The sequence below is a fragment of the Lipomyces chichibuensis genome, assembly GCF_038497645.1.
Source record: "Lipomyces chichibuensis strain CBS 12929 unplaced genomic scaffold V1513scaffold_41, whole genome shotgun sequence".
NCBI lineage: Eukaryota > Fungi > Ascomycota > Lipomycetes > Lipomycetales > Lipomycetaceae > Lipomyces > Lipomyces chichibuensis.
In genome coordinates, this window is record NW_027117493.1 from 36458 (window position 1) to 61795 (window position 25338).

General features: G+C 47.9%; 8 protein-coding genes across 8 annotated transcripts; 3 read left to right on the forward strand and 5 right to left on the reverse strand.

Annotated features, from left to right (window-relative positions):
- The first annotated feature begins 101 nt into the window (after positions 1-101).
- Positions 102-2021, forward strand: V1513DRAFT_486786 (glycoside hydrolase superfamily). Its single transcript, XM_066900509.1, has 3 exons — positions 102-937; positions 990-1160; positions 1212-2021. The coding sequence occupies exons 1-3, from the start codon at positions 509-511 to the stop codon at positions 1953-1955; spliced, it is 1344 nt and encodes a 447-aa protein (XP_066751444.1). The 5' UTR covers positions 102-508; the 3' UTR covers positions 1956-2021.
- A 31-nt stretch (positions 2022-2052) lies between these two features.
- On the reverse strand, positions 2053-6384 carry V1513DRAFT_225984 (uncharacterized protein). Its single transcript, XM_066894408.1, has 6 exons — positions 5573-6384; positions 4890-5519; positions 4731-4840; positions 4555-4667; positions 4409-4498; positions 2053-4354 (listed from the first exon to the last, which is right to left on the reverse strand). Exons 1-6 carry the CDS (start codon positions 6070-6072, stop codon positions 2150-2152), a joined length of 3648 nt encoding a protein of 1215 aa, XP_066751445.1. The 5' UTR covers positions 6073-6384; the 3' UTR covers positions 2053-2149.
- Positions 6385-6393: 9 nt separating this feature from the next.
- Positions 6394-8128, forward strand: V1513DRAFT_419617 (uncharacterized protein; the record flags this gene model as incomplete). The annotated part of the gene is made up of 5 exons (XM_066895921.1): positions 6394-7220; positions 7289-7365; positions 7415-7558; positions 7610-7789; positions 7838-8128. The coding sequence occupies exons 1-5, from the start codon at positions 6698-6700 to the stop codon at positions 8126-8128; spliced, it is 1215 nt and encodes a 404-aa protein (XP_066751446.1). The 5' UTR covers positions 6394-6697.
- A 739-nt stretch (positions 8129-8867) lies between these two features.
- Positions 8868-11810, forward strand: V1513DRAFT_486789 (P-loop containing nucleoside triphosphate hydrolase protein; the record flags this gene model as incomplete). Its single annotated transcript, XM_066900510.1, has 3 exons — positions 8868-9218; positions 9280-10968; positions 11028-11810. Exons 1-3 carry the CDS (start codon positions 9009-9011, stop codon positions 11805-11807), a joined length of 2679 nt encoding a protein of 892 aa, XP_066751447.1. The 5' UTR covers positions 8868-9008.
- A 102-nt stretch (positions 11811-11912) lies between these two features.
- On the reverse strand, positions 11913-14345 carry V1513DRAFT_451530 (uncharacterized protein). Its single transcript, XM_066898979.1, has 2 exons — positions 13736-14345; positions 11913-13683 (listed from the first exon to the last, which is right to left on the reverse strand). Exons 1-2 carry the CDS (start codon positions 13886-13888, stop codon positions 12040-12042), a joined length of 1797 nt encoding a protein of 598 aa, XP_066751448.1. The 5' UTR covers positions 13889-14345; the 3' UTR covers positions 11913-12039.
- A 212-nt stretch (positions 14346-14557) lies between these two features.
- Positions 14558-16235, reverse strand: V1513DRAFT_226110 (globin-like protein). Its single transcript, XM_066894409.1, has one exon. The coding sequence runs from the start codon at positions 15941-15943 to the stop codon at positions 14699-14701; it is 1245 nt and encodes a 414-aa protein (XP_066751449.1). The 5' UTR covers positions 15944-16235; the 3' UTR covers positions 14558-14698.
- A 533-nt stretch (positions 16236-16768) lies between these two features.
- Positions 16769-19965, reverse strand: V1513DRAFT_460383 (uncharacterized protein; the record flags this gene model as incomplete). The annotated part of the gene is made up of 10 exons (XM_066899829.1): positions 16769-16946; positions 17005-17098; positions 17156-17266; positions 17803-18011; positions 18614-18743; positions 18949-19069; positions 19147-19382; positions 19434-19521; positions 19569-19669; positions 19926-19965. 10 exons carry the CDS (start codon positions 19963-19965, stop codon positions 16769-16771), a joined length of 1308 nt encoding a protein of 435 aa, XP_066751450.1.
- Positions 19966-22305: 2340 nt separating this feature from the next.
- Positions 22306-23994, reverse strand: V1513DRAFT_451538 (uncharacterized protein). Its single transcript, XM_066898980.1, has one exon. The coding sequence runs from the start codon at positions 23974-23976 to the stop codon at positions 22591-22593; it is 1386 nt and encodes a 461-aa protein (XP_066751451.1). The 5' UTR covers positions 23977-23994; the 3' UTR covers positions 22306-22590.
- Positions 23995-25338: the final 1344 nt, after the last annotated feature.

A 25338-nucleotide genomic window follows, 5' to 3' on the forward strand; every position in this document is an offset into this window, starting at 1 on the left:
CCGTCATCGAGCCCCGTCCTGTGCGGCTTGTCGATGAGACACGTGGGGTAAGGTATCATCCGGGCGTAAGCTTGCTTGCTTTCGGCTTTGCCTAACTTGATACCGTAAACTGTTTAGTTAGTCACTTGCCAACTGCTCTTACTGAATTGCCTAGGCTTTCAACTAACGATCGCTGCCTCCACGGCACGGCTAATAGGCGCTAGCAGTCATGGGTCCCGTTCTCGTCACATTGATAGGAACATCTTGACGAGGGCTTGCACAGGGTTCCACTCTCAACTTCCCAATGACCACACATGAACATCAGGATCTTCTGCACACTGCCACTGAGCAATGTGCAGAATCTGTGCTTATTGTTTAGCTAGCTGTACTCAGCCCTCGCTGTTAGAGTACATTGGTTGTTGCGGGCCATCGATGGCAACTCACAAGGAACATCCTGGACAAGGAATTGCCAGTCAGGAACCCAAGATATAAAGTGTCTTTGTCTGACACTTTTGTGTCATTACGAACAATGGCTTTTGAAATTATCTCCGGGAGCGTGACACTCCTAGTACTGCTGTCGAACTTCGTCTTCTCGTTGCCCTACAAAAGCTCTCTGAGCCTACCCCTCTACTCTTCCGAGCGATGGATTCTCGACAGCCAGGGCAACCCCATTACCTATGTCGGAATCAATTGGCCAGGCTCAGCTGACGTCATGATCCCGGAAGGTCTACAGTACCAGTCCATCGAGTACATTGTCGACAAGATCATCAATATGGGTCTCAATGTCGTTCGTCTGACGTTTGCCATCGAAATGATTGATGACATTTACGAGACCGGCAACGACGTCACTCTCCAGGATGCCTTCGTCAAGGCGCTAGGACCAGAGAGTGGCACCACAACTCTCAATTCAGTGATTCAAAACAACCCACAGTTCTCAGCGAACACTACCAGACTTCAGGTACTAATGTTTATTATTCGTCAATATAACTAAATTTTTCTCATAATTTTAGGTCTATGATGCTATCGCAGAGGAGCTCGCCAGGAAAGACATATTTCTACACCTCGACAATCATATCTCCAAGGGCCAATGGTGCTGCGGCATCGATGGCAACGGTTGGTTCAATGACATCTACTTCGATGTAAACAACTGGATCCGGGGCCTCTCCTATATGGCCGACCATGTACATCATGCTTCTTCAATGTATTCCAACTTTTACTAATGTCTATTTCAGGGCAAGAAGAACTGGCCGACATTTTCTAGTATCGGTCTCCGCAACGAGCCCCGATATCCAGCTAACCCCAGAATTGCGCATCCCTATACATGGTCAACTTGGGCTGCAAACATGACCTCTGCCGCCAAAGCCGTGCACGCGGCCAACCAGGACCTCCTTATTTTCTTCAGCGGCAAGCACTTTGGCGTCTCGCTGACTTCCGTCATCTTCGGCGGTGTTATCGACTCGAATACAGGAGTCACCTTCGACGTCACTGAGTATGACTATTACCACAAGATGGTCTTCGAGCTGCATACATACTCCAGAGTCTTCAACTGCTCATGGTTTTGGTCGTATCTTTACCGCCGAGGATTCGGGGCCTTGAACGTGTCTGACACTTCAGTTTTCAACCGTCTGCCCGTCGTGTTGACTGAATGGGGCCACAAGCAGACCGACTCAAGCAGTAAATACCGGGAACTGTACCACACTTGCCTACATTCCTTTGCCGCAGAATGGAAGTTCGGCTGGATGCTGTGGACAATCTCCGGGAGCTATTATATTCGCTCCGGCACTCAGGATATGGAAGATACATGGGGCATCCTCGACAAGGAATGGGCCGACTACAGAGGTAGCAAGTCAAGTGCTGCGTTAAAGCAGATGGCAGCCGATACGTTTGCTTCTGATGCCGACAGTGGCGTACATTTTTCCCAGATGCAGATTAATGCATTCAATAACTACATGGCTCCCAGTGAAGTGTATAATTGATTTTTCGAAGAGAAAAAGCCATGTGATTTAGTGTTCTAAAGTAAAATATAATACATACAAACCTAGAATCTCAAAAACAACACCATGTATCGCCATGCCTTAAACTCGATGAACAAAAAGCAATCATGAACAAGGAACAATGCAGCTCGCGAAACCTAAATGTACAATATAAACAACTAAATTTTATGATGTTCCTAAATCGACGATGCCAACTCCTCGTCAATCTCTAACGCTGGCCCAACTTCTGTTGTCTCATCGCTGGACTCCTTGATTTTCGAAATTTCGACTGTTAATGCATCATCTTTACTGCCAATCGGTATATCAGACTGCTGACTGACATCCGGCAGATGCCATTCGCCAGTGACATTATCTGACAAGGACGAATCCACCTCCGTAGATGACAAGGCTATCGTGTTCGCGTCAACCGAATCTCTAATGCTCCTACCTCTCTCCATCCACGACATCGACCCCGCACTAGACGAATTAGTCGGACTAGAGCTAAATTCGGGATGGGTGCTCGTAAAATCATATCCTCCTAGTCCAAAACTATTCCCCTCATCAACCAAATCTACAAAACTAACGGGTGGCATATCGAAATGGTCGACAGGTGGAATGGGAGGTGATGAAGAAACCGCGACAGCCACATTTCTCTCAGATCGTTGATTGGGCAACGGTTGCGGTGTCGGGCTGCGGTCAGATTCATGCTCCTGAGTACTTTCTGACAAGTCGATCAACTCGGGCTCTTCAGCCACCAGAGAACTCGGGGTTTGGACGATATCTGCGAATCTCGTCGGCGAAGTTTCGGTTGCCGGACTATTACCGTCCTCAATCGATGGAACCGCGACCGGCCTTTGAACCGGCTTACGGCGTGCATATGAATGAGTTCGAGTAATATCATAAATGCCGCTGGACGGTCTCGATGTGGTTGACGGGGTCGTAGGCGGCGATGTAGATGGCGACGACATATCGGATGATGAAGTTGACGTCACAATGGCCAGCTCAGCAGGCGCTGATATAGATGGTGGGACGTACGGACGTGGCTCCGAAGGACCTTGGCTGTATTGTGACATTGAAGGAGGAGGTGGCGGCGGTGCATTGCCTGTTAGCGTAAGTGAGGGGCTGCGTGACGAGCTCCCGTTCGAAATTGTTGTGATGGTGGAGCTGCTAACAGAGTCAATAGGCAATTTCCTGCGACTTGGCGAGATTGGAGGTGGTTGAACGGCCTGCAAAATTGGGGGAGACTGTGTGCTGGAAGTCGTAGATGATGATAGTGTGTGAGCAACAGAAGGAATATGCATTTGAGTTGGTCCATATTGGCTGGAAGGTGTCAATGTAGGATTGTAATGAGGGGGCGGCGCCGCGAATACAGGTGGACCCTCACTCAACTCTTCCGCTAACTGAGTAGTGGAATCCGGAAGGTTGGCAGACACAACAGCTTCAGGAGGATACGTGTGCGGTCGCGGAGCATTCATCAACACCTCATCCGCATAGGCCAGTCTCGACTCAATTATCTTCTTCTGAATCTGGTCCTCTCTCAATACTGTCGGATTGCTACTACTCATACCTGAAGAGCTATTGATCCGAGTGGAAACGCTCTTCCTGGCCGACGTGAAGTATTTATTACTCCATTTCTTAACTGATTCCGACAACGAAACACGTTCCTCGCCACGTTCGTCGCCACTAGCAACCGACCGTGTTGAGGAAGAATCGGAACGCAAATGATTCCCATCCCTGGTGGTCTCGAGACTTGTAACACTCTTCGCGTCATCATCAATTGCACTAAAATTGTCACTAGTAGCCGAGGTGCTGTTCGCAAGATTGCTATTGCTAAGTCTTTCGCCCTCTGCCCTGGAGAAGGACGACCGTATGCTTGACCGACTCGATGAACGATGAGAAGGCGACCCGACTGGCGAAGAATATTGCGAGACAGTAGTATCTTGGTGACTCGTCACCACCTGTCCGTCCACAACAACAATATTGACTCTGTCTGTACCAACAATAGCAGGAGCAGAAGCCGCGGAAAATGCACCAGATACACGTTTCCTTCTCAAACTTTCTTCGTCGCTAACCGCGAAAATATCGTTCTTCCGATATTTGAGTTCCTGAGTTGCCGGGTAGTCATCATACACACTGGCGCGATCGGAATCAATTGATATACTAGAAGATATGCTGAGATTGTCAGGGTGATGACGCAAATCGCTCTGGATATGAATGTCCAAATCCTGAGCCTCGGAAGTTGGAGATGATACTGGCATTGGCGAAACTGGTTCTTCCACATCAACAGTCTTTTGGGTGGTCTGTCTAATTTTGCGATCCCAGATCCCCCCTCGGAAATGGTCCGACTGCGTGTCGTAAAACGCTAGATCGTCCATGAAGGGTGCCACAAGCGAATCTCGGAGCTATAAACTCAATTAGAAATCGTGGTCAAGTTTCGCAAGTTTACGACTTCCTACCGCATCGTTGATCCGATTTTCAATAACTCTTGTAACCATACTGTATGTAATCTGTCGTGAACTAACAACTGGCTCAATAACCATGCGAATCTGCAATCCGCGAAGTTAGACGGTTAATATATAAAATAATTTTAGGTGCTCTTTACCTTAGGCATAGACTCAAAACAGTACCAAATTCGATTCGATGGCGGTGGCTTAATAGCTATATTGATCCTCCCCTCTAAACTCTTAAATGCAACAGAAAGCACAAGGCTGACTTCTACATTCGCAGCCAGCGTCAGCACCGGCAGAATGCGCGTTGACAATTTCACAAAATACTGACCTCTCGTTTTAAATCTCGAACCGAAATTTAGAGTTGCTTTTGTGGCAATTTCAATACTGAAATCGCCTTCGTAATTTAAATCTGAGGCCAACGTCATAAGACCGTCCTTGCTATACACATGTTAATCTCCGCCACTTTCAAACACTCCGGGTTACTAACGTCAACTCCTTTAACTTGGGATTCGTGAAATATGGCGGTGATCCACCACTATGCACTTTCGTAACCGTTATATCACCCAAAAAAGACGGCCTCTTGACACGTGAAAGCTTGGTATTGATTCTGCTCTTGATAAAATTCTCGAAACAATCAGTTTTGTGCAACGCGAGAAACAATCGGCCAAGTAACGCATTTAGCCACATTGTTTGCATATGCGCGTCGGATGAATGGAGAGTCTGGATCAAGCGGATTATGTCGTCCTGTTCATACTGCAAAGGATAGGCGTCGATAAGGGGATCCGGATACGGCTGCCGTACACCGGTTGCATCACCGTTAGACGGGCTGCGTCCTGGACGCTTACAAGCTCGAAGTAATGCGAAATAGAAATCCTCCTTTTCCGAGCAATTGTCTGAGTACAGAAAGTAAGCATTCTTAGGTGGCCTTGGGATCGATTCCAGCTCGTCAGCAAAGATCTTGCTCCTCTTCGGTGCCAGACAGATTGCATGTCGACGAATAAACAATTGACCATCAGGACTATCTGGCGGCCACAGAGTAACGTTATGGTTTGCTAAGACGATGACCTGTTGAACATTCATCTGCTCTGGGCTGTCGTACAAGAACAAATTACCATGTCTGTCACTAAGTGTTAGACCTGCATAGCCTAGGCTAGATTGATCCATACGCACCTCAAAATCGCAAAATATGTATTTGCAAACCGCTTCTTTGGTTTGGGTTTTGCCTTCGCGTCTGGAGACGCTGATGACGCTGCCGCAGATTGCTTCCGATCCATCAGATGCTTATAGATCGAGGTGTATGCTGTCTCATTCAGCGTCGTATTCTTCTCGCTAGAAGAGCCATTGGTTCGTTGCAAGGTGAATTCGCGCGACACGGTCAGCCATCCTGCCATATATGCGTCGACTCCAATCTGCGGTTGATCCTCAATTGACTTGAGAGCCTCCTCGGCGATCCTCTTCTCATTCTCTTGTTCATCTAGTTTCTTTTCCCTCTGTCTGTCTTCTTCTGTCGGTGATTGGGTCGGATCCGCCTTCTTGTCAATTATTTGTCCATTCTCGTCGACTTCAGGGAGTGATTGGTAGATGCAGAATATGACGGCAAATACGACAAGTGGAATCAATGTCACACCTCCCACAAGATAAGCTATCAGAATTGTCTTCAGGCTAGTCATAGATTCACTTTGGAGACAATTTTCCTGAGCGCAGGAGACTGTTAGGCAAATCGAATTCAGAGGGATCGCAATGGTGTCAGAGGATGACACAGTAACGGGTATACCGCCGTCACACGCTGCTGCCAAGGAGACAAGGCCGTGGAACGGTAGAGCTGATAAAGAGTGGCCTATTAGCGAACTTCTCGTGGCAGCAAATCTTATACCGAACGCTTTTGGTGTAGTTTATTGGAGTCGTAGTGGTGCGGGAGCTTTGTAGGCGGGCGCGCAATAATGCTTGCTTGGGCACCAACAGCCGCTGGTTTCCGCACGTTTTTGGCTTGCGGCCCGACCAAGGTTACTTAGCAATTGTAGTATACCACGGGCCCACGTTATTATCTATTGGATGCGAGTAATCGTTTATACAAGCGGATTGTAAATATTATGGCATTGGGAATGGGTAGATGCAAGTTGTGCCCTACTCGGCCGAATTGAAATGCTACAGATTATCCTGGTTATGGAGAGACATTCCTGCTTTTGAATAAAGTCGTATGCACAACAGAACATCATCTCTCAAATTTGCCTGTTGGGTGCAACACTGCAATTTATATATTTATCCAAGGGAGGGTTCGCATCTTGTTAATCCAATATGGCTCGACAGATACTCGTCATAAATGACGGTGAGGTGTTTATATCGCCAGATCATTTAATTAAGATATTCGACAAATTCGATAACCGAATGTACTTTCTAGATGATGTCGATTACTACAACGGTTTATCTATTAGTACGGGCCGAGTTATTATTTCTATTATTCGGAATGCACCGAGTATTATGTCGGTCTGCAAAATGTTCACTGCAATGCTCTGTGAGAATGCGGAGATTAAAAGTATAGGTTCGTGTTGGGTTCATAATGGCACTGAAGCCAGCTTGGCCAAAGCTTCTACTGATGTTCCTGAAGTATCTTCACAAACTCCACACGACATTCGAAATGCTATGCTGCAGCTTGGTCAAACTTTTTGCGTGGAGTTCGCCGATTGCGAGGCATCCAGTTATGTCGCATTGTCGTATCTGTCAGCAATTATAATAGTGCGGATTATTTCTCGGTCTACGGAGCTCAGAGATTCTCTAAGCAGTTTCGTTCGCCGGTTTGTAGCCGTCGTGCTGATGCCTGGTAAGCACCATATCTGATAGTCGCATATAATGGAAAGTCCTATCTTACAGGTAACTAAACCTAAACAGTTCGGGAACGGAAAGATCATTGGAATGGTGTCATGGCGACATCGAGGACGCCATACCTGCTAGATTTGAAGAGGAAGGTATGCGGTTTAGGAAATGCATCAAGAAACACACTGATCATTCTTGTAGGTTATCAACAGGGACAGCGATCGATGTCAAGTCAGTGGCAAAAGAGACATCAAAGTATGCACTGATATATCCCCAACTGACTATTCTGACCTTGCGACTGATCTAAAAATGATACCCATTATTCCTCCTTTAGCTGTGAAGAGTGTGAGTTACTGATGCTGAAGTGGGCAGAATTTACAAGGACTAACAAGTTAGGCCACCTTTGACAAGTATGCAGCAATTCTGACGGATGGAAATGTTTCTGCTGAGAATCTAAGCGCTCTGCATCTTTTGTCTCCAGCAAATTGGATGCTCTGTAGCCATGACGCCATTGGCGCCTTCGTTCAGCAAGATATCGGAATTGTGGCTTCGCCGACAGATCGTGGACAATGTCGTGTAAGATTAACAGCATTGTATTATCCTTTATTGACCTAACTTTGACAGATGCCTGTTTATCGGGTGGAGAAGTTGAATTTGTTTGCGCGCTTGGATTTCGTGTGTCCATCTACGATCTCATTTGGCAACCAGTCGGCTAAAGAGCTTCCCAATCCACATTACTGCAATCTGATTACTGCACTGGCAAGAATTACTCTCGAGTCGGGCGCCTCGGCCGTCATCGACCAACTAACTGCGGATCAAAGACAAATACTGAAACGGCACTCGTATTTGAATGGCAACGACAACACCTTTAGGATTCTAGAGAATAAATTACTTGATATCTGTGAAGAATTTTAAAAATCTTGATTCGATAGCCACGATTCTGACATTTAAGGCATATTACTATTAGACGCTGCGCATATTGATTCGGACTGACTGACTGATTGACTGACTTGACGTTACTTTCAGGAGGTGTCTTTTTCTGGCTGCTTTAGCTAAAGTTGCAACAGTTAACTGGCTTGACAGCAACATAGTTAGGAATTGTTAATAAAACTATATTCATGATTTACAACGATGAGTACTGCCTCTTAATGGATTCCAAGGCAGCAATTGCGGAAGTGACTCACGCATGATTACGTGCAGGAGTAGAGAACCAGGCCAACATGACGTCTTATGTCTGTATTGGTTGCAACTGGGCTGAAGCATAATAAAATTATCACGCCAGAGCAAGCAATGTTGTGTAGATAGAGTTTCAATAACGGCTCTAATGAGCTTAGCGTGCGGCCAGAGTCGTGTCCCCGATATTGGCGGTAACCTTCATATTTACTCTCTTCATCTACATAAGATGGGGAATTTCTTAAGTATTTTATTCAAGAAAAATGATGATGCATATAATTCCCACAAATTATAATTACAATACCTGTGTGCCACAGCTACGACAGCATCAGTGCAGAGTTTTGGGTTAGGGCCATAATTAGTCTGCCTCGAGAAGAAGGTTCTGACGCGAAAGAAAGTTCTCGGCGGTGCTAGCATCAACGAGAGCTTGGGCGAAGTTTCTTGAACTTCTCGTAGAATCTTATTTTTATCCAGCCCATGATCGCATCACAAGATTGCCGTTCAACATAAAAGAGCCTGGTGGAGCTCTCATTCGCCTTTCTCTTCCTCCACTCTACAGTCTACAAACGTCTACCACTTTATACGTTACTTGGATTATATTCTGCTTTCACTACAATACAAAATGGATATGCAACTGACAGATCGCGTCACGAACATCCTGCAAGAGTCCTCCAGGATTGCTTCGGAATACAATCACCCACAATTGACTCCACTTCATTTTATAGCTGCCATGGCCCTCCCAGAGGCGGACGGTGGTCCACCATATCTCCGGGTCATTGTTGAGAAGGCTCGTTACGAATGGCAAGGGCTAGAACGCCTAATCAACAAACATGTAAGTATAATTCGCTGTGTGCAGTTTGAGCATGTGATTGTAATTGCTAACCTCTTTTTAGATCGTTAGAATTCCTGCACAAACTCCGGCTCCAGATCAGATCACTCCGTCACCTGCGGCTGCGAGGGTCCTCCAGAACGCCAACAAAGTCAGCAAGAGTCAGAAGGACTCGTTCATCGGCCAAGATCACCTCCTTCTGGCCCTTCTCGAAGACCGTTCAATTCAAGATCTATTAAAAGAGGCCAATTTCCGACCAGACAATCTCACAAACGCAATACAGAATGTCCGTGGCAACAAGCGTATCGACTCACGAACAGCCGACTCTGCTGATGAGTTCGAGTTCCTGAAGAAATATGCTACCAACCTCACCGAGATGGCACGCGAAGGCAAACTGGATCCCGTCATCGGTCGTGAAGAGGAGATCAGGCGATGCGTCCGTGTTCTGGCGCGACGAACCAAGTCCAACCCGTGTCTGATCGGTGATCCCGGTGTTGGTAAGACTAGTGTGGTTGAGGGTGTCGCTCAGCGTATCATTGATGGCGATGTTCCATCAGTCCTTGCTGGGTGTCTACTGATGTCTCTCGACCTCGGCGCCTTGAAAGCCGGTGCCAAATACCAAGGTGACTTCGAGGAGCGTGTTAAAGGCGTGTTAAAGGAGATTGAGACCGCAAAAGATATGATAATTCTGTTTGTTGATGAGATTCACATGCTCATGGGCGATGGTAAGTCCGATGCCGCTAATTTGTTGAAGCCTATGCTTGCGCGTGGCCAACTTCACTGCATTGGCGCTACTACTGTGGAAGAGTACCGAAAGTATATCGAGAAAGACGCCGCATTCGAACGACGTTTTCAGAAAGTCGATGTCCGTGAGCCGACAGTAAAGGAAACCGTTGCCATCCTTCGAGGGCTTCAGGCTAAATATGAACTACACCACGGTGTTCGTATTCTCGACAACGCGCTTGTCACAGCCGCTCAGCTTGCAGGCCGCTATCTAACATACCGACGACTCCCGGATTCCGCTGTCGACCTTATCGACGAGGCAGCAGCATCTGTCGCTGTGGCGCGCGATTCACGTCCTGAACAGCTCGACACGCTCGAACGACAACTTCAACTAGTCCAGGTCGAAATCAGTGCGCTGGAGCGTGATGCTTCGGATGCTGCCAAGTCTGACAAGTCTACTGCAGACCGTCTCGTTGCTGCAAAGAAAAGGGCAGCGTCTCTTGAGGAGGAACTTAGACCCTTGCGCGAGCGGTTTCACCAGGAACGTAAAGGTCTCGAGGAGCTCAACAACTTGCGAAAGAGGCTGGAGGAATTAGAGTACAAAGCACAGGACGCCGAACGACGACGAGATAACGCCTCTGCCGCCGATCTTCGATACTTTGCTATTCCCGACATCAAGAAGCGCATTGAGGCGCTTGAGGCCGACAAGCAGACCGTTGAGAAGGCTTTGCTCGAGGATCTTGTGACATCTGAGATTGTGGCTGAGACCGTAGCAAGATTGACCGGCATTCCTGTCAACAAGCTTAGTCAGGCCGAAAACGTCAAACTTATCAATATGGAGCGTGAGCTTTCTCGGCAAGTCGTTGGTCAGACCGAGGCTGTCAAGGCTGTCTCGAACGCAATCAGATTGAACCGGGCCGGTCTTTCCAATCCTAACGCGCCTAGCAGCTTCTTATTCTTAGGTCTCAGTGGATCGGGTAAGACCGAGCTGGCTAAGAAATTGGCCGGATTTTTGTTTGCCGATGAGAAGGTTAGTATTTTGTGTTTTACCCACTTTGTTTTCAAGCTAGGTGTGCTGACAGGTTTTAGGCTATGATCCGCATCGATTGTTCCGAGCTCACCGACAAATGGTCTTCATCAAAGCTTCTAGGCGCCGCTCCCGGTTATGTTGGCTACGAAGAAGGCGGTATCCTCACCGAAGCACTCCTCCGCCGCCCGTACTCAGTCTTGCTATTCGACGAAGTTGAAAAGGCGGCGCCAGAAGTCCTTACGGTCTTGCTTCAGCTTCTCGACGACGGTCGTATCCACGCTAGTTCCGGCAAGCTCGTCAACGCGGCGAATTGCGTTGTCATCATGACGTCAAATTTGGGCGCGGAATGTTTGCAGCAGAGTGGAAATTATCATATTGATGAGGTTACTAAATCGCATGTTATGGATGCGGTTCGGGCGCATTTCCGCCCAGAGTTTTTGAATCGTATATCCTCGATGGTTGTTTTCAATCGCCTGTCGAAGAAGAATATCAAGAAGATTGTCGACCTTCGATTAGCAGAAATTTCGCAGCGCATGGAGACGAACAACAAAAACATCAAGATTGAAGTCGATGACGCTGCGAAGGATTATCTTTGCGAGCACGGATATTCCAAGGATTTGGGCGCAAGACCACTCAACAGACTTATTCAGAACGAAGTCCTCAACAAGCTTGCAGTGCTCATTCTCCGTGACCAGGTGAGGGACAACGAAGCTGCCAAAGTCATGCTTTCTCCAACTGGCGACGGGTTAGAAGTCCTTCCGAATCATGAACAGGCGATTGATGTTGAACCAATGGACATTGATTCCGATGAGGCGGATATGGATGAAGATTTGGATTAAGTGATTATATATATATATATATATATATATATGGGGTTCATGGATCAGAGGAGGAGTAATGGTATACTGTAAATATTTTGCTTGTACGTTATTGGCTTTGTTTAATTTGGTGCATAAAAATAATAAAAATAGTATTAATTTTTAGTCCATTGACTCATGCTAATTGAGAATCTATCATCGAGACATAAGGTATTCTTCTATAAATTCCACAATTCCAAACTCCCACACCACATTACCCAGATATCATCTCCGCCAGGCTTGCATCTTGCCCTTCTAAAACTGCATCAATGAACCGCCGGTATTCCTGCTGTCGGCGGGCCATGTCCAAGAAAATCGTGTATTTGGCATTAATCAGCTTAATCTCAGCCTTATCTTGCGACGGATAAACGACACGCCCCGGACCGCTCATGTTTTTCATAATTTGCCACAACCCGACGGTGTATCCTTTCTCGTCATGCGATCCTGCTTTGGCGCCTAACATAGCGGCGCCGAGGACGACGGCGGCGTCGATGTACTTTGGAATCACGACCGGCATGCCAGTGCACGACGCCATCAGGGAAGTCAAAACCGGATTTCGGCACTGTCCTCCTGACAAGAAAATACTGGTGATGCTGTGACCGGCCTCGTTGAGAGCGGAGATGATGTGGCGGGTCTGCAAGCCGATGAATTCAACGGCGGCCAAGTATTCAATCGCAAGCGCGTCAACAGTGATATCCATGCTAAGACCGACGACAGCACCTTTCATTTTCTCGGACGCGATCGGGGAGCGGTTACCGTGCAGGTCGCCGTAGAAGTAGTAATGTTTGACAAGATGTTCAAGTGTCGGAGCATTCTGCTCCTTCTGCAATTGCTCCAGGTGCTTATTCAGAAATTCAAAGACCGATATGCCGGTCTTGTCTGCCAATGACTTGGCTTCTGGATACGCGGAGTGCGATGTGAGGACGTGGTGCAGCAGCGCGCCGGTCGCTGACTGGCCGCCTTCGGCCATCCAGTAGTTTGGAAGCAAGACGTCCCGGTATGGACCCCACACGCCAGGCACAAAGACGCTGTCCTTTGTTATCGCAAGATGGCACGTGCTGGTGCCAGCCACGGCCGCAAGTCTGTGAGTCGCGACATCCAAATCGTTTTTTTCGCCAACATCTTCGATCTCCGCCCACTTCTCATCCGCGATCGTTGCCGCTACAGTACCGATCCATCCCGCGTACGCATCAATGACGCCGCTACCGACAGCAATTCCGGGAACCAAACCCATGTCCTCCGCAGCCTGGTCGCAGAGGCCACCGAGGTACTCTCCCGCGCTCAAAATCGTACCATTCTCACCCAAGACACCGCCGATCCTCCGGAAATCATCCTCCACCAGTTCCGGCAACCCAATCTTCTCCAGAAAGTCTGCAGACCATCCCTTCATACTGCCGTCCACACCAACTGGGACGTACCCCTGCTTACACACGATCGAGCAAAACGATCTTGCTTCGCTTTTAGTAGCGCGATGGGTCAAAAAGTCTGCGAGATCGTAGAACTTACATTTCTCGAATTGGCCTGCCGGCATATGATTCTTGAGCCACTTAACCTTTGGGATTTCCATCTCAATCGACATTTGCCCACCAACGTACTTGAGCAGACTGTGCCCGGTAGAGTTGATCTCCGCGGTCTCGTTCGGACACCGGTGGTCCATCCATAACACAATATTCTGGTTGTGATCGTTGAAATCGGGACCGACGGCGGCAGGGGCGTCATCAGACTCGTGCAGAGCAACGAGGGAGCAGGTGGCATCAAAGCCGAGGCCTTTGACGGATGTTTTGGGGACTTTGGATTCTCTCAGGACGCGTTTGACACTATCGCAGCACGCATCCCAGATGTCGTCTGATGATTGATTCTTATACCATGCATTAGTAACACACAATCTTAGTGGTTCCGATAAGACCTACGTAGTAGTCAGGTTTAGGCTCCCATCGCTGTATGTCCTTCGACGCAACCGCGTGGATCTCTCCGTTCGAATCAATGATGCAGGCCCTCGCACTACCGGTGCCGACGTCAATGCCGATATAAAAGGGTCCGTTTGCAGGTTCTGCGGCTGTCATATCTCAAAATTAAGTTTTTGTCGCGGAATTGTGCGCAAGTATCTTGAGACGCTGGTACTTGGATCGTGGATCAGTTGCGAAATCTGAGACCAGCAAGCTCGTTGTCGAAGACTGTAGAGACGAACGTGCAACAACAGCAACTGATGAGGTGTAATTAATATGCGACTGAATGGTAGCAGTGAGAAGCCGAGGGAATATATATGTTCTACTGGATGGCTGGAGCGATGTGCACTGCGAGAAGCGGTATTAGCGTGGCCGATTGCGGCTTGTCCCTGGTTGTGGACCCCCACGCCTATTATCGTCGTGGTCTTCTCTTCCTGGCAATCCTGCCGTGTCCAAATCAGGGGTTACGGCAACCCCTGATTTGGACGAATATGTTCCACACTTCCGATCAGCTAAGATCAATAGATTTAATAATAGAGCTCATGATCGCTTGAAGTGGAGTCACGGCTGAGCCGCTAGCCAGATCGGGACAAGACGCGGAGACGCGGGCACTCTAGCAATCTGGAAGTGAACGCTGACTACTCCCACACCCCGATCTTCAACAGCTAATATCGAACTCGTCTGATACAAAGAATGCTTTTTTCTGTCATAACTTAGTCCTATTGCAAGCTGGAGGGTCAAAGTGATATAATCACCGGGAAGTGAGGTTAATGATTCGACATGTTTACGCTTTAAAATTCTGAAATTGAAAGATCTATTATCATCATGAATGGAGACTTTTATTGCTAAACAATGGAGGCTTTTACTGCTAAACAATGAAGACTTTTACTGCTAAACATGCACTTCTACAACACAGCTCTCAGTAATTCATACAGGTGGAACTCCACCAGTACCAAAAAGTTCAACGTGGATTCTGCTTGCGTCAACCCCAAACCCTAGCAGTACCCTTTCGGTGTCTGTCATGAATGTAGTCGGTCCGCAAACGAAGTACTCTGTACTTTTGTTATCGAGATGTAAGTCGGAAATTCTGTCCAGCCTGTTCAGGTCGATGCGACCGGCATAGTGATAATCACGGCCTAGGACGTCGTCGTCAGAAGGGAGCTTGTTGAAGACAGTCACTCTGACATTGTCATGCGACTTAGCGACCGTCTGAACGTGAGCTCGGAAAGCTTGCCTAAACCGAGAATGTGTTGCGTGAATCCAGTGGATGGGACGGTCAGAATCAGTGCTCGCAAGTGTATTGAGCATGGACAGGAGTGGTGTCAGACCGACACCAGCGGAAATGAGGACAATTGGCGACTTAGATTTGGTTTCTTCAAGATAGAAATCGCCCTTAGGACACGACACTTGAATAATGTCGCCCACTTGAACGCTGTTGTGCAAATGATTCGAGATGAGCCCAGGATGAGACTCGGTCTGTGCCGTCGCAGAGTCCAGACCCTGATCTTTCTTGACGCTAATTCGATAGTATTCATTTCCAGGCGAGTCGCTCAAAGAATATTGTCGGCATTGATAGTGCTGCAGGCCGGGCACCTTTACTCGAACCGAGATGTATTGACCGGGCTTATACAATGGTAGCGGCTTTCCATCCTCCGGAGTAAGATAGAAAGATGTTATCTCCTCTGACTCTGGCACTTTCTTGTCCAGTCTGAAGTTGCGCCAGTCAGTCCAGCCGTCGGCTTCACGATACAGGTTCTCCTCAACGTCAATCATGATCTTGGCCAATTGCCAGTACGCGGCCGCCCAAGCGTCCCGTACCTCGGGCGTGAAGGCATCCCCCAGAACCTCCTGAAAGGCGCCTAATAAATATTTCCCGACAATTTCATATTGGTCCGGACGGATGTATAGCGATGCATGTTTGTGGCAGATGCGCTGGACGGCAGGTGATAAGGCGCCAAGGTCGTCAATGTGTGCAGCGTAAGCGTAGACCGCGCCAGCAAGTGCCCTAGATTGGTGGCCGTTCGTCTGGTTTGTAGTGTTGAAGATGTTCTTCAATTCAGGATTTTCGCGCAACATATTGCTGTAGAAATGGGCCGTCACGATGGCCCCATACGTCTCGAGGACAGGAACCGTCGATTTGACGATTTTGACTTGTTCTGAGGTCAACGGCATCTTGGATAGATCGGGCTAGTCGGTTGTAAGTTGTTGCGACCAAATCCAGGACAGAACAATTGGTCCAATATATAGTTCTCGCCATTCCCTTAGCTGGTCACTCTGTTGCAAGTCTTCCAATGATGGCATGATTATTTTCCTCGAAAATTTGTCGTAACTAAGAATATTCTTTTCTGTAAGTTCCAAGGTCTATATGGGGAACGTGCGCCTCTCGGGTGGCGCCATTTGTGCGGCGCGGGAAATTGCGGAAGTTACGGAATGGTCATCCCGTTCAAACTACAACGACGACGAGAATAAAGAAGCTCTCAGGAACATCGGCTAGTTAGACCAGCGCCGGATCAAAAAGAAGTTAACAGACCACTATGAGGATCCATATCGGCCGGCAAACCAACGGGAAAAACCCTTGAGCTTGCAGCACAATGGACGGGACCTCGTGGAGCACATTTCTGTTGAATATTGCGGGCCGTGGGTCAGGTTGGCTGTTCTAATATCAGCTGACACAAAATAGTGCAAGATAACACGCCATTATTTTAGTGCGGCTGGGGGGAAGGAATTTCCCCTCACCCAAAACGATACACAAGGCACTAAGCTTCATACCCACGTGGACAAGAACTTACGCTATGCTGAAAGTAGATTGGCCTCAAACTCTGATGCCCACACATAAATGGGCCGAGGGTTCCAGGGTTGGGTAATAAGACATAGTTATGATTGAAACCTTGTGCTATCGTATAATATATCAAAAATGTTACAAATGGCAAACAAACCCAGAGTCAGACATTAAAAGACATTCATACAAAAGGGATGCCTCAATATTCTAGATCTCGACTAAACAGATCCCTGGCCATGATTTTGAGGTCGCATATAATAATACGACTTCTGTGCTTTTCTCATCGTTTGGCTGTCGGCTGAGCGTTTCCTGCCCATGGCCTCCTCGTAGGGTCTTTTGTATCGCGCAATAAACTCTTGCTGCTTTCGAATGAAGTCACCAAGGTCACGCTGCATTCTTGGATTTGAGTGAGACTCGCCCGCGGCCCACTGCATAATCCGAAGAAGCTCCCCACAACCGTTCGTCGTTCTCCTCTTGTGCTTCCGGATCCTCACTCGGCAAGAGCTGGAGGGATTTCAGCTCTTCCATGTAGTTGGATGACTGCACGACTGGCACAGAATCAAGGCAGTCACTTGATCCTTCCGTCGAACTAACATCCCCGACACCACCGACATCAAAGTCGCCGTCGAATCGTATGAGTGGCAGTTGTTGCTGAAACAAGTCTGGCGTGCATCTCGGCCGGGCTCTCACACTATGCTTATCACTGCTGTCAGGCGCTCACTCACCGGCATATTCGGTGTCCTGAGAAGCGAGGGAAGTGCATCACTATAAAAGGATGTGAGAGACCGAAGGAATACCTCGACAAACATTGGTTCATCGATGGTTTGCCAGCAACAGCAAGTTGATCCCTGATATGGGATAGCTGTTGAAAGTGGGCCTCCAAGGTCGTATCCTCTTTCATCTTAGTTGAATAGAGGTTGCACATGAGCCTGGGTTTAGAGGCAGTCCAGATCAGTGCAAACTGTTCTTCGAGTGCACGCCAAACATCACGAGCCTTTGTGGTTGAGATGTAAATCTTCTGGTAAGTACTCTCCATGTTGATTAACAAGCAAGAGAGAGCATTACTATTCTTCTTCTCCTTTTCCTCGGGCAGTTCGGAGACTGGGTCAGTATAGTCCAAAACCCTCGGCCAGTTGAAACGCACGAAGATGGAGGAGCATGTTCTGCTTCCAGGAGAGACAGTTAGCGGGAGCGAATAATACGATACCAAGTGTTTGCACATATACCTGGAATTGAAGATGAACGAAGGGACAGCTACAGATCCACTGACGTTTATCGGCGTGATAGAGATTGTTTCGGTCATCTATAACGCTCTCATCAATAGCATCTACACACTGTCGCCATAAAGGGGCGAAATCCTCGTACAGACTCGGCTTCACACGTCCAGCTTCATCCTGAAGATACACGTGGATGCGAGACCGAACTAGACCAGTGCAGATGATGTAAGTTAATACATCAAGCCTTGGTTTGATCAGACCACACCCTCACTCCAACACGCCCTCCTCTCCTGCTGACTGTAAAAACTCGTCCGTCAGGGGAAGCACTTCGCCGGGCACAAACGGGATCACCATCCCAGGATATCTGATGCGGTCGGACGGGCGCTCCTAAAAGTGCGCCGCCATCCGGCTCCAGTCCGATCTGCCCGGCATAACACCCAGGTGCCGGTGAAGAATCTTCGCCAGGATCCAAGGTACGACGTATGCCCGTGCTAGCCTAAAGGCCAGTACAGGTGACAGTGAGCGTACTCGACAGCATGGTCCATCGTAAGGGTCCACACCTGCTCTGACCAAGACACATCGAGATGCAACATTGGGCAGAGCTGGATGGCGACGAAACCACCACCATCTGCTGGCCGCGCGACTAGCCTCTCAAGCACCCGCTGTCGGGCACAGAGAGTCAGCGCCTGCGACGTCCAGGAAGCGAACTCAGACACAGCGATGGCTGCCGGCGCCAGCGCCGTATAGTCAGCCATCACTGGGAGCCATCCGGCAGCGACTTGATCTTTCTTGACTTCCGCATATGCGGAAGCCGCCGCAACAAATTCTTGGACCATGGGCCAGGACAGTTCGAAAGCGTAGCCCTTTTTTAGGATTCGCCAATGGCTCTCCAATCGCATAGTGGTACGTGAAATTGGTATCGATTCAGACGATCCCGGCCTGCCACAGAGAGAGGCGATCTCCCACCGAGCCCAACCTTCGTTCAACCAGGTGGATGGAAACGCCGGCGAGATATTTTGAAAGACATCCATGTAGTTAAACACGTTGCCTTCAGAATCACGGATCATATAGGTCGGAACGTAAGGAATAGACCTTCCGCCCGGACCATTGGTCAGAGAGCATTGTCTTGGCGAGCTGTTGCCCTGCCCTGACCTGGCCTGTACCAGTTAGCCCAGAAATACCGAAGAGCCTAGGCTTGCCAATTGACCTGCAGTATTCAAGCATCTCTCTCACCGACGATGCATGAATATCTTCATAACTTTCGTACAGACTCGCCGGCGCGCTGCTCTTGTCGACGACAACCTTCGGCAACAATGGTTAGCCTGAGAAGATGGCGCTTAATCATGCTGCGAAGGACTCGCGCCTGATCTGCAGTACACTTTCTTTGTCTCTCGGCTTGAAAGCATCCACTCGGATTCTTCCGTCAGAAAGTGCAGATAGGATGGGAGAACGGTCGTGCGCGTAGAGGCTCTAACAGTGTCGGCTGAATCAAAACCTATGCCTCGGGTTTTCCCTGTCAAATACTGATCGATGGCTCGCAAGCGGTGCCACAAACAGAGGTGATGATTATACCTACTGTTGTGTGTTCGGAACGCGATACTGGCCGCTGTCACTTCTACCACGAACTGTGAGCTTAAAACCTTATAGAGTATCCCTATGAATTTACCTAAGAAATCTTTGTCGGTATGAACAGTATTAGGCGTCAAGCCTGTATTTTGCAATGCAGTGAACCACTGCGTCAGTCTGCGTCCCCTCTTGCCTTCTCAAGATCCAGTAGAAGGTATGATAGTGATAGAGGTACCAAGTCATACTCGGTGAGCACGCAATATAGCTCGTATCCGTGTTTGTTTGTACCAAACGTGGAGTCCACGAAGACTTCTGTCATTTTGGCGCGAATATATTCTCCTGATTGGTAAAGTATTGGGTCACGAAGGCCAACGAGACTCGAGGTTCTTGGAGTCCCTCAAGAAGCTGGAATCCGCCCTGCTCAGCCACGAGGAGCTGGGCAGATCTAAGATCGTTTGCGGCGTCTCTTTCCCACTCGGATTTTGTAAATGCCAGAAGTTATACACTTGTTGCCTTGTGATAGTATGTAAGTCTGTCTTTTCAAATTGATTCCGAGTCATTTGCCATTTGTATATTTGCCGTGGGGCGAGACGTTTTTGAGATTTGATATAGGTTGTTATCTCTTCCGTCATATGGAATTATCGGTTTTCCATATGGCACTTGTGTTCATAAACCATCGTTATAGATTCGTACACCTTAGACATTGTGACACGAAGCTCTCCCTGGCAGTCAAAACTTTCTTCGGGACTAAAAAAAAATATAAATGTTAGCAATAAATGTTGGAATCAGTCATTGTGCGGGTGATGCGTAACAAGACTTGCCTGTGTAGCGCTGAACGCGAGAAGGATCCCGCTCAAGTTTTGCTTCACTAGATCGTGAACAAGTCAATGTGAAAGTGATTTTACCGTCAGGTCTCGCCACATGTGAAAGAAATAGCCGGTGCAGTCAAACAGGTCATTCCGAAGAAGTACCGCTGCGCATTTTTGTACTTCTTGGTGATGGGGGTTTGAGTGCCAGTCTCCACCGAGATGTAGTTAGTGGTCGATAAGGAATGGTTGACTTTGCCGACGCCCTTCTTCCGTTATCGAAGAGAAGAATCAAGCACGTGACTGTCATGGCGTTCCAGAAATGAACTGGCTACACTCGGTAGGTTATAGCTAAATATGTTAATGCCACGACGACAATTTTTTTACTGTATAGCACAACCTGATTCGTTGAAATATATCAAGCGGTTCATTTAGTAGAGCGTTTACGGTAGATAATTGAGCTACATATGACGTATCCACTAAAGCTTGCATGTTCAATTTATAGACGTCGCGTGTCACCAATGACTTTACTAGCAGTTTGACAACAGCGACCCAGATCTTAAATATTCATTAAATAACGATATTCGGAAATAAAATAAAACACTGTGAGTTTGCTTTAGTGGCTATGCAGCATTTGTGATGATTTAGTATATGATACCCTGTATGGATTGCCTTAAATTTAGAACCAACAAACATCCCGCGAATTTGCTAGCTGCTTTCACAATCTCACTAGCGCCTCATAAATGTTGCCCGGAAGGGAGATTCTTCCGGTCCGCTACTAATGCTGCCTAATTGGTCGACAGTTGCCGGTTTTGGCTCGGTTCGTCCCAGGTCGAGGTATCCGGTGGAACTTATCTCGCTCTTATGAGAAGTACTGTTTACCTCGTGGGCAGATAGTTTCGAACAATTGATTGTAACAATCATAGTGACGCTTGTTTGGCCAAACGCCACCACGGCAGAGTTGTGCGCAACGCCTTGACCGTCAGACTGTATACACTTCCTCGTTCCATGTTCTTTCATGGGTCGTGGCGGTGTTGAAGTTCAAGGTTGACGGATCTGTTGACAGAGATTCCCGAGTCTGAGCAGGGATGTTCATTATGAATTCCAGGGCTCGTTCTTATTCATCAGGCTTGAAAAGATCCGGAGACAAACTTGAAACAAACTTGATCTCACTTTTGGTCATGCTTATGCGGTTGATATCGCTCTGATGTGCCGGTTGCGAGTCTCAGTTGACGGCCGTGACCGAGTTTGGCATCACTGTCAATCAATATCCAGGTTAATGACGAATGGTTAAGTACATTGCGTCGATTAATTGATTCTCGTGTAATACATGCGGGCCATCGACGATTCTTCGGAAACGGCAAACAAATAACGCTGTCGCTTACTGCCATGGCGAAAACTCACAGCAGGAGAGTTATTAGGATTATTCAATTATGCCTAACAGTAATAGTTCACGTTGCTGCCGATAGTCTATTGTTGGGGACACGCAGAAATTTACAAATCGGTTCATCGCTTTATATATAAACGCAAAGAATTGACAGTGTCTCTCTTCGGATCCGGAACGCACACGTTAACTGCCTATCCTAGCGTTAATTCTTCGGCTCTCATATGTCTTTGATATTATTGGATTTAAATCATCATGGTTATTACATGCCTTGGACACCAGCCACAGCTAAAATTCCTCCGGGGAGAACCGGATCGGAATCTTCGGATGATATGGCCGTCCGCCGAGTCCAGGGGGTGCTGCGGCTAAGACGACAAGCCGAGGCTGTTGGTGTCTAAAGTTTAAGAAGCATCACATCTCGGTTGTTGTCTCCTATAAGTTATATCCGAACCGGACGCAGGTTCTAAGATCTACGCAATACCTTAACAACAGGGCAAATACTTTGCTGCAAATCAGTTTCATATATAATATACCTAAGTTATAAGGTTAGACCTGTAGTCTGCAATCAAATTTCAAAGTGATATATATCGCGTGAACTCTCAAACTTTCCCACGAAAAATTAAAAAATAAGTTATAATATGCCAACCTAAAAAAGTTTCTGGAAGAAGGTTTGTGACGGAAGCTGACGAAGGATATTTGTCATTTCTTATTACTAATCGTTTTGGTGCCGTGTGGCTTGCGGCTCCTTGCGTGCAACTAACTTCTGACAGCCCTTACCCACAGACGGTTCAATCTTTCTATGAACAGTGACAAATTGATCAGTTATGAAATAAGGAAAGATAATTGATGGACGATAATGCATATAGTAGCGATAGTAATAATATGAAATATAATATATACTTTTAATACAAATGCTCATTAAATTAATCGCGCCCCATGAACGATATGAACAGACCTAACCCATGATAAAATGTATCCCACTCTTATTCCAGATAAACGACCCTCAATCCAAATGTACAAGAGAAAAAGAAGTATAATACAAAATATAAGTTATATATACAAAGAAATCATGCAATGATAGTCTTCTGACTATCCATCGACGCGCTTTTCCGCAACAACAATGTGCGTCCGCGACGAAGTATGCTGCTTCCAAGTTTGCTCAATCTCTCTAGTTCGGAAGACGAACGCCGTATGGTGACCGGCGTCGATGCGCGATGCTCCAGCTTCTTGGATGCGAAGACAGGTGAAGGGGAATTAGGTGGCGTAAGAATCGAGCTCGTCGACAGGACTTGTTCGTCAGACATAATGCGCTCGGGCTCAACTTGTGGTGGACGGCCAAATATGTGCATGTTCTCGATGAAGACAGAGGACAGCACGATTGCCTCTTCAAATCGTAAACGGCCCAGGTAGCCCTTCCGTGAGATTTCCGCCGCAGTAGGGGCAATGTCGACGCGATTCCCGTACAGGGTCGCCAGAACCTCACCCTTGATCACGAAATGCCAACTCGTTTCGCCGGACGGATGGTTACTCACGGACGTTGAACTCAGCGGCACTCCGGCGGGTCCAAGATTCGACGGCGTCCACCGACCGAGCGTCTTGCGCCCATCGCGCTCAGAAACGGCAATGACGAAGACGCTGGGACCAGCGCCGTCCGTTCGTAGGCGCCAAGTCAGGCCGCTGGAATGGCCGAACTTAAGTTCATGGCCAGACGCATGCAAGACGGATGCGTGCGTGTCGTGCTCGATGTCGTCGCAAGAGTACACGACAAATTGGGCCGTGGAAAGCTTTTTTGGTTGGATCACTTTCTTTTGGAACGCCGCGACAGGCGCAGGCGGCGTGACTGGTCGCTTGACGTTGAAGACGGGCAAGACACGACGAGACGTGAGGCGCTGGATTTGGAAGATGAGGTGGGTTTGGCTGTAGCCTGGTCTTGGTGGTGGGGTTGCGAGGATATATGATTCTGGATTGCTCCCGAGACCGGGGACTTGAGTGGACGAGCTTGAACTGGAGAATGCTGAACGTGACAGCGACGCAGTCGACGAGCTGCGCGAAGGCGAAGTTGTTGCGGTATTGGACGGAGTCAAGGACGAGACCGTCGAAGCGGGCCGTCGCGGGTATGGTGGTAGCGAAGAGCGACGGTCAGAACCATTCGGCTGCCGAGAAAACGATGGAGGCGGAAGCGACGACGACTTGCGGCGGTCATTCTGACGAGGGAGCGGTGTCAACGCGGAGAACGAGGTCAGCTTGGAGTCTGAATATGTTGCACCGGTGGGACAGGACAGCGGAAGCGCGGCCATTGCAGCGACAGCGGACACGAAGTTGATGGGAATGGCGAGAAGAGAGTCAAACGCAAAGGCGTGGATCTGCGATTTCGTAGGATGATTGGAGATGAACATACTATTTAACGAAGAGGTGAACACATGGCTAGAGTGCGAATGTGAAGATACGGCCATTAATCGTCTCGGGTCCGGGAGTGTAGGTGGGTGCCAGCAAGAAGCTATATAGTAAGACTGCGGATACGGATCCGTAAGAAGCCGCGGATGATGACGGACGGCGCTCACATTCTTTTAGCACCGCCACTTTCTCGTGGCGTCTTTCTTTAGAGCCACGGCGCAAAGTTCAGTCCGACTTGCCGACTAGGGTCACGCTTGCTAATTTTTGAATAAGCCACGGCTCAAAAGGAGTCGATCCTCCCCCCCATCAAATTTGGGTGATATGCGACTTACAGCCAAGCTCGCAAGAGACGTGGCAGCATACAATAAGCGTAAAAAATTATCCGAAATCCTCGTATTGTTTCCCGAGGATTAGTTTAAATTGAATTACTAGTGAACAAAGCTTTTTCTGCACCAATCGCAGACTCTCCCACCTATAGACCAGTACTTTCGCAAGCCACCTACGTAAGCTTTCCGCTGGCAAACGCTAAGTCATGACTCATGACGTGGCAACCTGTGCTGCAACCAAAATCAAATGAAAAGTGACTGACGACGGCTAAAAAGTCGCTGGATGTGAATTGTCCAACTAAACATACGGTCGGATGTTCAATCGTTCAATCCGAATTCGCAATCCACCATGTTCGGGGTCGAATTTGGACGCAATCGCACAGGATCGTTTTCGGGTCACGCAACCCGGTACTCACTCGTATTCGCGTCGGCTCTCGCTTAACCGAACTGACAACACGAAGTCCAAACTCGCTTAAAACGTCCGATACTGAATTAATTGTTCGGCTGGTTTTTTTTTCATACATGAGCATTACCTGTAATTATATTTGTATAGTCCTCGCATTCGCCGTAACCACAATGAGAGACTGCCAGGCATTCTTGGCAGACGCCACAAGATAAATGACGGCTGCTGACGACAGGTTAGCAATAGGCATGTCGCCAAAGTTAGTTAGTCACTATTAACCATAATATTAATGTGTTGTAAATATTATGCATATGCTTCTGCCCAGTAGGGCGAGGGCGAGAGACGAGAGACGAGAGACGAGGATCAGGGGCTCCGTTTTGTCTGGTCATAACTCATAAGCCAAAGAAAGCCAGAAATCCAGCCCCTTGGTCATTCAATTAACTTATTATTATTTCGACATCAGCCGTCGTAAATCACACTCAACTTTCCATTTTGTGTTCTATTCCCAACGCATCAATAACCACTTGATAAAAGCGTACTCCCGATTAACACCGTCCCACCCAATTCTTAGCGGCAGTGTGACAACGTGGAGAAGCTGGCTTAGCAATAGTAGCAGTAGCAGCAGCTTATAAATAAAATTAATACTAGATTAATCGTGACTGGAACCTTAGATATATTATCTTCGTCCGGCT